The 13616-nt window shown below is 59.3% G+C and overlaps 3 protein-coding genes across 3 annotated transcripts; all 3 read left to right on the top strand.

The window, feature by feature from the left end:
• Positions 1 to 2055: 2055 nt before the first annotated feature.
• VDAG_07460 (uncharacterized protein) lies at positions 2056 to 3736 on the top strand (the record flags this gene model as incomplete). Its single annotated transcript, XM_009656365.1, has 3 exons — positions 2056 to 2131; positions 2404 to 2562; positions 2649 to 3736. The coding sequence occupies 3 exons, from the start codon at positions 2056 to 2058 to the stop codon at positions 3734 to 3736; spliced, it is 1323 nt and encodes a 440-aa protein (XP_009654660.1).
• A 1421-nt stretch (positions 3737 to 5157) lies between these two features.
• Positions 5158 to 6469, top strand: VDAG_07461 (2-dehydropantoate 2-reductase; the record flags this gene model as incomplete). The annotated part of the gene is made up of 3 exons (XM_009656366.1): positions 5158 to 5186; positions 5308 to 5374; positions 5453 to 6469. The coding sequence occupies 3 exons, from the start codon at positions 5158 to 5160 to the stop codon at positions 6467 to 6469; spliced, it is 1113 nt and encodes a 370-aa protein (XP_009654661.1).
• Positions 6470 to 8321: 1852 nt separating this feature from the next.
• Positions 8322 to 12892, top strand: VDAG_07462 (phytochrome B; the record flags this gene model as incomplete). The annotated part of the gene is made up of 2 exons (XM_009656367.1): positions 8322 to 12359; positions 12428 to 12892. The coding sequence occupies 2 exons, from the start codon at positions 8322 to 8324 to the stop codon at positions 12890 to 12892; spliced, it is 4503 nt and encodes a 1500-aa protein (XP_009654662.1).
• Positions 12893 to 13616: the final 724 nt, after the last annotated feature.

A 13616-nucleotide genomic window follows, 5' to 3' on the forward strand; every position in this document is an offset into this window, starting at 1 on the left:
TCCAGACACACGAACATCCCGTGAGCCGAGCCCCCAGCGCCTCGTCAGGCGGCTGATGTTAAACGTGAACGAATAACGAGGAGCGGAAAAGCAGCAGGACGATTGCAAGCCATCCGCGCCAACCGTCGACGATTCTTCCTCGTGAACCAAGGCTCCTTGGCATCCAAGTCCCCCCCTTCTCTCCCTCCGCCTTCCCCCCCCAATGGCGGCAACCTACACAGGACATTCATTACTGGCACCCTGAGGAACCCCTGTTCATCTGGCAGCGGCGGATAACCGCCACCGCCCGCCATTTCCTACTCCATAGCCATTGCCAATCCCCGGAATCAAGACAGTTTCTTTGCTAATATTACGACGTACACCTGACCTAACCCGACTGGCGTTGTCGGGTTAGACGAGCCAGGCAAGCCAGGGACATGGGCGGGCCTCCACGATCGGTACAAAGCACTTGCATGCAACCCTGAGGCACCGGCGTGTGTAATGTACAAGTTCCTTACCAAGTTCCATTTCAGTGTGGCTACCTTGCCTGTGGCAGTCCCCTACCCTGCCAAGACTGGCCATGACCATCTTGGAGCAGCTCTAGACAGCTGGGCGTAGCACTTGCTGTCACGTCGCGCTGTGCGCCTGCCCGCCTGCCCGTCTGCCTGCCTTTGCTACCTGCCTACAGAAGACAGGCCAGCCGAGCTCCTATGCTCGTTTACGTACTTGCCTACTTTGGAGGCTTGTCGTCCCGTCTTGTCCCTCGCCCGTCGTCTTTTCCCGCCGTCTTCTTCCTATGCTGACCCGGGATCAGCCAACAGTGACAGCGCAAAGCAGCCATCAGCGACGCAGCCGCCAGCCAAGTTCAACCGAGGGGCAGAGAGAGCAAGGACGGACGAACGAACGAAAACCCAGCCCACAGTACTGGGTCCCCCCGTCGCCAAACCCGGCTATCCCATCGCCGACCCCGTTCGTCGCAGGAATTCATCCCCACTCCTCATCAAATCACCACACAAGAAATCGGGCCTGCTGCTCAAAGCACCGCCGGCCACGGCCCACGCCTCTCCCACTGCGCTTGCGGAGAACTGTAGACTTTTACCGGAGACCCTCGTACCCTCTCTCTCTCTCTCTCTCTCCTCGTCGCCCGTTGTGGCCCCCTCCCCTCCTCCTCCTCTCTCACTCGCTCGCTCATTCGCTTCGCGTTTCGAGTCGGCAAGCAACATCAAGGCGCGCCAGCCAGCCCCCCAGTACATGTACCCAAGGCCCTCCAGACCATTCCCGTCAGGGCTATTTCTGCAACGACAAGCGGCGTCCTTAGTCCTCACGTTCTCCTTGTACCTCTGAGTGTGCTCATACCTCACACATTACCCAAGGTACCCTACCTTTTGGTTTTCCTCACCAGCCAGGCTCATTGCGACCCTTGGCCCAAGCCCAAACCAGACCCAGCAGGCCACACACCAGTCCAAGCCAAACCAGTCCAAGTCCCCATCCACCCTCATTCATCCCAAGGAAAAACCCACCTTTCCACCACCACCCCTCCACACCCCTCCTCCCACCACCCCCCAAAAATCCTCTTCCCAAACGCGACCGACCCCCCCCCCTGGGCGGAAGCGCTGCCTTGCTTTGCGATTCCCCCGTCCCGTTGTCTGTTGGAAATCTCGTCTTTTCCTCCTTCAACCACATCCTCACCAACATGCACACTTCATAACACCAAAAACCCGATCACCACCTTGCGACTCCTCGACTTCCGCTATCCGTCCTGTCTTGTGTCGCAACCCCGGACCCCCGGCATTCCGACCCAGCAGCGACAGGTTCGGTTTCGTCGCTTGCTTCACTGACACCGACACTGACACTGGCCCCGACCAACTTCGACCCGCGTGGCGTTTCTCCAACAAAAACGCAAAGCAACCGGACTAGGCATTGCCCGTCCATTTTCTACAACCACAACCCCGTCGTCTACCCTTCTTCCCTTCCCGGACGCACCACACAAACGTCGTCGAATATCCGAAACGTCGATTTGTCGGCCACAACCTAGACTTGCAAGACAAGGCTCGTGTAACGTCGCAGATATCGACCATGCTCATCGACGGCGAGAAGTTTGCCTGCGAGGCCTGCGTTCGAGGGCATCGCGTCAGCAACTGCCAACACTCTGGTGAGTACTGGAATACTATAGCACCTGCCCATCTACTTCACTGCAGCCCCAAGTAGCAGCAGCCGCCGCCGCCGCCGCCAGTACTCAGCGAGTCCCCCCAGAGGCGAGACCAAGACGCGACATGTGTGCTGAGGGTGGAGGGTGGAGGCCGAGGAGTCTCTGTGGGAGGAGGGGGGGCAGCCTTCGCATGACATGCTGGCGAGGCGTTGAGGACCGAGCATCTGGTAGCATCTTGGGGAACACCTGCAGCTAACCGTCCACCTCGTTTCTAGATCGCCCACTGCAGCACATCAACAAGAAGGGCCGCCCCGTGTCGCAATGCCAGCATTGTCGTTCCATGCGCAAGTCTCGGGCAGCCCACGTCAAATGCGACTGCGGCGAGAAGACGAGCAAGTGTGCTCATTTGCAGCCTGCGCTCGAAGGTCATCGAGGTAAGCATCTCAACACAGCGCAAGCCCGCCGATTGAGCGCACATGTCGAGTCTCAGCCCATTGTGCTGACCACCGCTCCCCTGCAGAAACATGTTGCTGCAACCATGGTGGCCGATGCACGTGCAGCCACAAGAAGGAGTCCGGCCTGGATACTGTCCCGGAGGGCGATCCGGCCAAGAGCCTTGACCAGGAGGTTCCCGCGCCGCGGCCGAGACCCCCCGTCCGACGCCGTCGTGCCAACACGGTCCACTCGGACGGTGCCATGGCGTTCGACCAGAACGGCAACCGCATCGTGCCCAAGCACAACCGGATCGCCTCCAAGTGCGGCCCCTACCAACTCAGCCGCGTCAACTCGATGCACAGCGCTGGCAGCCTCGGCAGCCACTCGCCCGACGGTTTGCCCGATGGCAAGGAGCCCCTTGGTCGTGCGCGCGCCATCTCGACCCATCACCAGCGCCGCGTCAAGTCGGAGGCTGCGTCGCCCCTCCTCAACGGAGCCTCGGGTCTGCACCATCTTAACGGGCAATTGCCACCACTTGATCTCTCTGGCATCGAGTACCCACCATACGTTCCCAACAGCACATTCGACATGTTCGGCGGCTCGGCCTTCTCCGAGCACGACGGTCCCATCTTCAGCGCCGGCCTCAGCACGGCCGCTTCCGTGGACTGGAGCCATATCGAGCTGTCAGACAAGGGCGACAACTTTGCGCCCTCGAGCTACGGCCAGGCCTGCAGCCAGAGCTTCAGCGGCATGTACGACTGGGGCACCGGGTCGGAGCAGGCCCCCACACTCGGCGGCACGACGTCGACATCGGGCGAGGTGTCGGAGGTCGAGGACAATTTCATCTCGGGTGACCTCGAGTTTGAGCCGTTCGGCCAGGGTGACTATCTCCGTTCGGGGCAGTTGTATCAGACGCCGGGCACGGCCGATCTCAGCAGCATCGGCTACGACAATTTTGTGAAGGACTCGACGAAACAATTTGGCCTCGCGACGTCGTCTTCCTACGACGACGCCGGACCAGTAGCCGGTGCTTCGTACAACTTTGAGAACGACCCCGTCTTTTGGGGCCAGCAGTTCAACGACGGCATCGCTACGTACGGCGGCGCCAACAACAACGAATCGACAGACGGCGTGGCCCTCGGGGCCGAGACTTGGACCACCAGCGCTCAATAGACTCAGACGCAAAGCAAAGACTTGAGGCTCGGATTTTCGACACAGACTTATGGCATAGCATGACTTGGGAGCGAGACGCGACACGTATATATACACATTTCAAAACTACAGACGCTGGGTGCACGCATACGGCGCAGCGCGGAAAGGGGGGGAGAATTCGTTGCATGGGCGGCGCCATCTGGGGCGGGGGGCACTTAGAGGAGGGCACTTTTTTTTTCTCCCATTTTGGTCACGTATCTCTCATATGTGATGTTGGGGCGGGTGGAGGAGTCGGCGCATCATCTCTTTGATTTTCCTCAAATCTCTTGTGTTGTTTGTTTGTGGTTCGAGCTGGCTTGACGAGGCTCGACGACGTCGGAAACGGGGTCGACTTTGGTGAAGAAGCAGAGGACGACGACGAAGAAGAAGAAGAAGAGAAGAAGAAGCAGAAGAAGAAAGCGACGGTTGGATTGTCGCTTTTGACGCCTCATGGTTATGGTTTTCATTGATCGGAAGGGCTCAGGGAGGATTTCGTGCGTTTGTTACAAAAAATTATTCACGGTGCCTCATTTCACGGCATGAAGAAGAAGAAGGCGCGGATTTCCGGTTCTGTTTTTACGTGTTTGTTTCGTTGCCTTGCACTTTTCGGCGCTTCACATGTCGAGGTTGTCATTCTTCTCTGCTGCGAGCCTTTAGATGCCTCACAATGCATTGGCACGAACGGATGCACGCACGCACGTCCAGGAATACCATTTTGGGATATCGAGCGACCAAGCTGACGGCAAGGCAAGAGAGCGAGCAGCGCATGAAGAGCTTCACGATGATGGTGGTGCGATTGTGATGGGAGTTTGGGTAAAACGGGAACACAGGCGCACGTTAGATAGAGGGATGTAGGGGTTATTTCTGGAGGACCCGGGATTCACAGACATGGGCGACAAGCGGAGAATTGATCATCATGTCGATTCTGTTACTCGTTTTGCCAATTGGATGTTCGCGCGCCTGGTGTTGATGGCTTGATTGTGCCGGCAGTTACATGTAAGAGGAAGGGTTCGGGTTGGTGGTGTGACTGGCGGGGAGACGGGCAGATGGCGCCATAGCAGCAGCGATGCTGAATTGGCTGCCCGTCAGCGTGGTACCGACCAACCCAGTCGACAGTCAACCCAGCCTTCCCTCCACGACCCACAGAAGTCCTCTGGCTCTGGGAGCATTGGTGGACGAACTACGGCCAACCCCCACACCAGCAGCAACGTGAGCGGCCGGCCGAGGTGCTTTCAGTGTGCATCCCACTCACCTCACCTCCAGGCCAAGCGTCCTGTTCCTCAACACCATTACACGCGCACCCCCACCACTCACCTCGTCCTCTCCGTTTGAGCCCTGAGTAGAGGCCCCCTGTTGTCCTGGTGCTCTTCCATTGTCGTGCCCTCCCACCGCCCATCGCCATCATGGCGTCTCATCGAGAGCCCGAGCCGAGGTACGTAGACTCCGTGGGGAGCAAGGCATCCTTCCAGCGATCCACGGCGCCCCCGCTTCAGGGTCTTTATTCAGTATCGCCGTAGCTCACGAGATTGCTGACTCTTTCTTGACACTCCAAGGCCCATTAACGCCGTGTTCATCGGGGCAGGAGCAGTTGGGTGCTTCTACGCCTCGCGCCTGCATCATGTGCGTGTGTCTATATATCGGCCGGTGTCCAGCCGTGCTCTCCCCCTGGCATCACGGTGTGTTGTATAGCTGACAAAGGGGAACGCCGCGTGTGTGCAACAGCCTCGAAAAAATGTCCGCGTGTCACTCGTCGCCCGGTCCAACTACAAGGCCATTGCTGCGTCGGGCGTCAAGCTCGAGACGCACTCGTTTGGCGACTACGTCTTCGCGCCCGAGGCGGCGTATCCTTCGGTGACGGCAGCGGCCGAGGCCGTGGCGGACTGGGATTACATTTTCGTGACGACCAAGGCGCTGCCGGACCGGTCGGACGACGCCGCCATGATTGCGCCGCTCGTGGGGCCGGCATCGTGCATCGTGCTGATCCAGAACGGCGTCGGCGTCGAGGCGCCGTTCCGCGCGCGGTTCCCCGACACGCCCGTCGTCAGCGGCGTCACGGTCGTCAGCGCCGAGCAGACGTCGCCGGGCGTCATCCGGCAGAACCGGTGGACGCGCATCAGCATCGGGCCGTACGCTGACGGTCTCGGCACGGGCGACGCGCAGGTGGCGGCCCGCGGCGCGGCGGCCGTCGAGGCGCTGCGGCGGTGGTGGGGGCCCGACTGGGGCGGCATCCGCGACGTCGACGTCCAGGACGAGGTCGGGCTGCAGACGGTGCGCTGGCACAAGCTCTGCATCAATGCCGCCTTCAACCCGAGCGCCGTGCTCAGCGGCGGCCGCGGCAACGCCGACATGGTGTCGGACCCGGCGCTGCGCGAGCACGCCCTCGGCGTCATGCGCGAGATTTGGGATGCCGTGCCGCGCGTGCTCGGCCGGTCCTTTCCCGCCGGCGCGGCGACGCCCGAGCGCATCGTCACGAGCACCGAGAGGAACGCTGGCGCGCGCCCCAGCATGCTGCTCGACTGGGAGGCCCGACGGCCGCTGGAGCTCGAGGTCATCCTCGGCAACCCTGTGCGCATCGCGCGGGCGCGGGGCGTCGAGATGCCGCGGCTGCAGAGCCTCTACGCGCTGCTGAAGAGCGCGCAGACGATGCGTGAGCAGCAGCAGCAGCAGCAGCAGCAGCAGCGGCAGCAGGAGGCAGAAAAGCCCAGCAAGCTGTAGTGAGATGGTGTAGAGACATGTCCAAGTTGTGAGGGTATTCATCGTATGCGGTTTATTTGCATAGAAGCGAAAGGGGAATGTAATTAGAGGGGCTTACCATGTAAAGGGAAGAGTATATTTCGTTATCCCATCTTTGCACGGTGCACTGCAACATGGGGTGTCGGAGTGTGCTCCGGACCTTATGCTCCAGGCCTCCAGGGCCTGTCGAGGTCTCGCCCATGTGGCTCCGCTCCCACGCCAATGACGCCATGAATCAGGTTCTGGGTGCTACAAAGGCCAAAGCTGGCGGGCCAATCACGCTGTATTGGCCGATCTTTTGCCATGTTGAGCGAATGGGAATTTGCAATGTGCCTCTTGAAATCACGACCCTGCCCTCCAAAACCAAAACCAAAACCAAAACCAAAACCAAAACCAAAATCGAGTCCACGGCCAAGTTCGTGGGCAGCGTGCCCTTGCACCTCTCCTTGTTCCCCCCCCCTGTATCGTGCTCTTCCTCGCACACAGGCCGCCCTGTCCCCGATGCGCCCAGGAGACAGCTGAAGAAATAGACAGAGGGGAAGGACGCGAGCGCGGTGCGGCTGTTGCTCGTGCTAAAAGCAAGTACATGCAGGTGCTCCCCTAACCACTGCGACGGCCACGGCCGCCGTGATCAGGGGAATGGAGGGGGATCGGTCTAGTCGCTTGCTGTTTGGTGGGGCCCGTGCTGTGTGCGCGGGACGACCACCCCGCAGTAGTGCGCCATTGGACACGGACGCGGTTGACCCCCATCTCGATCGGTGACCATTCCATCTGCCCAACGTGCTTTCCTGAACGTAGCACCCGGTACATGGGGGCGGGTGGGGAGGGGAGGAAGGCACAAGGGGGGACCGAGGGGAGGAAGGCGATGCAGAGGGAGAAAGAAGGCCACACGGACAAAGCCGCTAGGCGCGAGCAGAGCAGAGGAAGCACGAGGAGCCGAGCCGAGTGCCTACCTAGCTTGGTAATTTGGAAAAACGAGCATCCAGATCCAGACCGTCTGTCGGGACCAGGCAGGCAGGCAGACAGACAGACAGACAGACAGACAGACCATCGAGGGAAAAAAACCCGTTTCGTGTCGAGAGCCGCGTTGCGTGCATCGGGCGTCTGAACTAAGGCAGCTAGGTATTCTTGTGTGTCCACCGCTGACGGAAAACCGATGACTACGACTCTCAACTACCTACCTACCTTACCTGCTTACCTGTCTTGCCATTCATGCTGGCTTGCTGTCGCCCACCTCACATCAACCAACCCGGCCAGCCCTTGACGTCGTCTATCAGCATTTGGCTGTGCAGCATGCAGAAAACCTCTCCGACCGGTCGTTTCATTGACCTCTGATCCCGATCTGACTTCTGACTTCCCATCGACCCTTCTACGCTCCACTTGGTGAGTACCTCAAACAGCACACCAACCATCACCAACGTTGCACATTTGCACCTCGATCGCCACGTTGACCTGGATTTTTGAGTGTTTTTTTTTTTCACTCTTCCGCGAACCCTTCTACGGGTTTCCCTCTTCCCCTTTTTCAATTGGACGACGACAACAGCCGATACAAACACAACCACTTCTGCTTCCTGGCGAGCCAACAACTGCCCCTCCAACAGACACCCCTTGATCGTCGCCGCCTGCGGCTCTGGCCCGCCGCCTGCCACTCGTGCCTCGCCACTCGCCACCCGCCCTTTTTCGCCTCACTGTTCCTCGCGCTGGGGACCGACCCCACGCGCTCCTCGCACACGCGCCTGTGTAGCCTTCAAGGATTTCGTATGGGCCCAGGGGCCAGTGCTGCCCACGTCTCGAGGAGAGACTCATGGTCCAGCCACAGCAGACAGCAGCAACCATGAATGACCAGGCCTCGCCCTCCGAGACCAACGAGTCGCCCTTGTCCGGAGGTGCCATGGACGGTAGCTCGCAATCCACCCTCCAGCCCGTCGAGTCTCCCGCCCCTCTCATACCTCCTCCGCCAGCGTCCGAAGCCACACAAGACGCGGGGCACGACCCCGTGCCTCAACAGACGCCGAGCGCCCGTTCCTCATGGAGCGCCAGCTCAGGTCGTCAACCCGGTCACAGCCCCGACCTGTCCGACAGGGTCTTCCCTATCCGATCCGTCGTCAGCGTCAACCCCGCCGGTCGAACATCTGGCGAGCACGGCTACTTCCCACGCATGCCCGACCATGGTCAGTACACCGCATCTCGACCCGACGCCCCGCCACGCCCGCGCCGCTCCGACTCGGTGTCCCAGCCTGCCGCCTCCGCCGTCACGTCCCCCACCGGCGATCGCCAGGCCACACGAAACCGTCGCAAGCATACCTCCTCCGGCCCCATCTCAAGCATACAGGCCGACGCCGCCCGCCACGCCAATTCGAAGCCCTTGCCCATCTTTGAAAGCGGTGCCTGCGGCTCCGAGGAGGGCCACTCGACCCATTTGGACAGATCGGATACCAGCCAGCCATCGCACGCACAGCCGGCTGCGACGCCTGCCGACTCAGTGCCTGACGGCCACGGGCTCATCTTGCCGAGGTTCCGCCACGTCATGACGGACGACGGCCACGCCGTCATTACGGGGCGCGACGCCGTCTTGCAGCACTGCGAGGATGAGCCCATACATACTCCCGGCGCCGTGCAGGGCTTTGGCCTGTTGCTGGCCCTTCGCGAAGACCAGGAGGGTGGCTTCTCGGTTCGCTACACCAGCGAAAACTCAGAGCGCATCATTGGCTACTCGCCGAAGCAGCTCTTCAACCTGGCCAGTTTTCTCGACATTTTGAGCGAGGAACAACAAGACAACCTCCTGGATCACATTGACTTTATTCGGGATGAAGATGCCGATCCTGCCACCAACGGGCCCGAGGTCTTCAGCTTGACGGTCCGCTCGTCGAGACGAAAGAGCACCAAGCTTTGGTGCGCCATTCACATCAATCCAGCTCATCCCGACCTCATCATTTGCGAGTTTGAGCTCGACGACGATCACCTGTACCCTCTACGCCCGGCGGACGAGGTCGTTCCCGACGCGCCGGAAGACACCCTCCGATCCGACCCCACCATGGAGGAGCTTTCCAGCAGTACCGAAATACTCAGCAAACCGCTGAGGGTCCTGAGAACGGCGAGGAGGCAGAGGGGCGAGGCCGGCGCTATGCAGGTTTTCGACATCATGTCGCAGGTGCAGGAACAGCTTGCGGCGGCGCCCTCGCTGGACTCTTTCCTCAAGGTCCTTGTCGGCATCGTCAAGGAGCTGACGGGCTTTCATCGTGTCATGATCTACCAGTTTGACTCTTCCTTCAACGGCAAGGTCGTCACCGAGCTCGTCGATACCAGCCACACGCGCGATCTTTACAGAGGCCTGCACTTCCCGGCCTCCGACATCCCGCGGCAAGCTCGTGACCTGTATAAGCTCAACAAGGTGCGACTTCTCTACGACCGAGACGTCGAGACGGCGAGGCTTGTGTGCAAGACGCAAGAGGATCTCGACGTTCCTCTCGACATGAGCCATGCCTATCTGCGCGCCATGTCGCCCATTCACCTCAAATACCTAAAGAACATGGCCGTCCGCTCCTCCATGTCCATTTCTATCAACGCGTTCAACGAACTCTGGGGCCTCATTGCCTGTCACAGCTACGGTCCCAAGGGCATGAGGGTCTCGTTTCCCATCCGAAAAATGTGCCGACTCGTTGGCGACACGGCTTCGCGCAACATTGAACGCCTGTCGTACGCCTCGAGACTGCAGGCCCGCAAACTCATCAACACGGCGCCTTCTGAAAAGAGCCCTTCGGGCTACATTGTCGCATCCTCGGATGATCTGCTGAAGCTGTTTGATGCCGATTTCGGCATGCTTTCTATCCACGGCGAGACGAAGATTCTCGGACCCGTCGAAGAGTCGTCGGAGCCGCTTGCCATGCTGGAATATCTGCGCATGCGCCACATGTCGTCCGTCGTGACCACGCAGGACATTCGCGAGGATTTTCCGGATCTGCATTACAAACCCGGCTTTGTCACGATCGCCGGCCTGCTCTACGTGCCGCTGAGCGTCGGAGGCACCGACTTTATCGTTTTCTTCCGAAGGGGTCAAGTCAAAGAGGTCAAGTGGGCCGGAAACCCCTACGAGAAGATCCTCCGCGAAGGTACGGAGGCGTACCTGGAACCCAGGAAAAGCTTCAAGACGTGGCACGAGACGGTGGTCGGCAAGTGCAGAGACTGGACTGAAGAGCAGGTCGAAACCGCCGCCGTGCTGTGCCTCGTCTACGGCAAGTTCATCGAGGTTTGGAGACAGAAGGAGGCAGCGCTGCAGAGCAGCAAGCTGACAAAACTACTCTTGGCCAACTCGGCGCATGAAGTCCGCACGCCGCTCAACGCAATCATCAACTACCTCGAGATTGCCTTGGAGGGTTCCCTGGACCAAGAGACGCGCGACAATCTGGCCAAGTCCCACTCGGCCTCAAAGTCACTCATCTACGTCATTAACGACTTGCTCGACCTCACCAAGACGGAAGAGGGGCAGGATCTGGTCAAAGACGAGATATTCACCCTCTCCAGCTGCATCCACGAAGCGACTGACCCCTTTAAAAACGAGGCCAAGCGCAAGGCTATCGAGTACGAAATCATTGAGGATCCTGGCTTGCCATCCTTTGTGTATGGTGACAGCCGCAGGGTGAGACAGGCCATCTCCAACGTGACAGCCAATGCCGTTCAGCACACCGACTCGGGAAGTGTCAAGGTGCAATTATACGTGGCCGAGGTCCAAGAGCAACGAGTCCTGATCGAGGTTCTGATCCAGGATACGGGAAGGGGCATGAGCCCGAAGCAGCTCGATGCGCTTTTCCGTGACCTGGAGCAGGTCAATCCGGACAGCAGCAGGCAGTTGACTGCCGACGACGACTCCTCTTCGTCAGACAAGCGGACGTTGGGGCTGGGGCTTGCCTTGGTCGCTCGAATCATACGCAACATGAACGGCCAACTGCGGCTCAAGTCGGAGGAGGGCAAGGGGTCGACCTTTGTCATGCAGTTGCCGTTTGACATACCAGACGAGTCACCTTCGCTTTCCGTGGGATCTGGCCAGCAAAGCAATCCCGTGCCCGACGCGAATTCTGCATCGGCCACGAAACAACCTCAACGGCCCAGCGCAGGTGAGATCGTCCTGGTTGACGCAGGGACAGCCCCGCACGCTCTCAAGTCCCCTGGCGAGACAACCGGCAACGTTATAGAGACGGGCAGCTTCAGGAGCCAGACCAGTAGCCATTTCAGCGGAGGCGGCAGCAAAGGCAGCCGCACAAGCGTTCACAGCTCCCTCAGTGATGCGGAAAGACTCATTGACGCCATCCAGACCCCACTGGGCATTGGCGAGCACGTCACAGGGTCTCCGTCGCGGCACCGAGCCGTCAAGGGACGTCACGACGACTCCGGCATCAACGTGGGAGCAGACGCCGCATCGACAGCGCGATCCGTGAGCCCTGCGACCACCCGGCACAGCGACCCAAGGTCGCCAGGGGCAATCGTTCTGCCCAGCCAGCAAACGACCGGCTTCGTCTCCGTGCGAGACACCAAGACGCCGATCCGACCAGTCAAAGTACCCGAGGAGTACTTCGACGAGCCGCAAGAAGCCCCTTCGTCATCTCGGGTGCTCTACGAAATTCCCGAGCCCACGATGCAGCAGCAGCCGCAGCCAGCACCCTCCGAGACCGACACAGCGACGAGCTCGCTTCCCAACCTGGACGGCACAAAGCTGCAGGTCTTGATTGCAGAAGATGATCCCATCAATCTAAGGGTATTGAGGAAACGACTTGAGAAGGCTGGCCACGAGGTGCACCACGCAGTCAATGGAGAGGAATGCGCCTTGTCTTTTCGCGAAAAGTCTGAGACCTTTGACGTGGTGCTCATGGATATGCAGGTCCGTTACCTTCCACCTGGCATGATCCAGATCCATTTCGCCAGCTGTTGCTAACAATGTACCGGTAGATGCCTATTGTCGATGGTCTGGCAAGTACCAAGATGATACGATCTTTTGAGCAATCGCACGAGAACTGTCGCCACTCAGCCCTAGCTGCGCACAACGGCAGGGTACCCGTCTTTGCTGTATCTGCTTCCTTGATCGAACGCGAGAAGAACACGTATGCAGATGCTGGATTCGACGGCTGGATTCTCAAACCAGTCGACTTTAAACGACTCCACACGCTGCTTCTCGGCATCGTCGACGACAATGTGCGTACGTCTTGCCTTTACCAGGAAGGAGAATGGGAGCGTGGCGGCTGGTTCCACAGTCGGAGGTGTGAAGCGCGTGAGCCAGCATCCGATCATGATCATGCCGGGGGGGTGGGGCTCGAAACACCTCAAACCGGGGCCGAGGTTGCGGGTCAGGACGAAGGGTTACCGGCTCCGGAAGATGCAGTCAATGCGAGCGGTCCCGAGACCACCGAGTCCTAACCTTGATCCAGCCGAAACGAAGGGCTTCTGCTCTTGGAGAAGATGACGTTGGGACCAACGGGGTATGGCGACAGATGTCGCGGGAATGCTTGCTTCTACGGAGACGCTGTGCCGGCTGGAGAGTAGCTCTTCTTACCAAGTCGTGCTGTAACGACGCCACCATCGTGGCTTGAGCCAGTTCCGACACGCGCAGCAGATGGCAATTCTGGCTAGCTTTGGCAGAATATGGTTGGGGTCGTCAATGGATGGCGTCAAATGGGTGGCTTTGTTTGACATGCCCAAGGGTGTTTGGAACGAAAGGAGTTTTTGGTGTCCACTGTGGCATACGCAGAGCAACGCATCGATATGGAGTAAAGGCGGCCGAATAGGAAGACGGTCGGGTGTCTGGTCGCTTTTGATGTAGCCATATGAGCTTGAGCTCCCTTGAACTGGTGGGGCATTATCCATATACATTTTAACCGACAAACAACGACAACACACACCATATCACCTGGGATCATGGCCGTGCTGCTTAGATTGTTGGTCTCATTCCTCTGTTTGACATGTTGTGGTTATCAGATGGGTCACGTATTCGTCAATGTCGCTACATACTCGTCTCGGAACAGCCGTCGCGCTGCTTCTCTTTAGAGGCAAAAAGTAATATTATATGCATACAAGAACACAAATACGACCATGGCTTTGTGAGCATTGCCTCCACAGAGGGAGCAATTGTTGGGGGGGAGAT

The sequence above is a fragment of the Verticillium dahliae genome, genomic scaffold (genome assembly GCF_000150675.1).
Source record: "Verticillium dahliae VdLs.17 supercont1.16 genomic scaffold, whole genome shotgun sequence".
In the NCBI taxonomy this organism is placed as follows: domain Eukaryota; kingdom Fungi; phylum Ascomycota; class Sordariomycetes; order Glomerellales; family Plectosphaerellaceae; genus Verticillium; species Verticillium dahliae.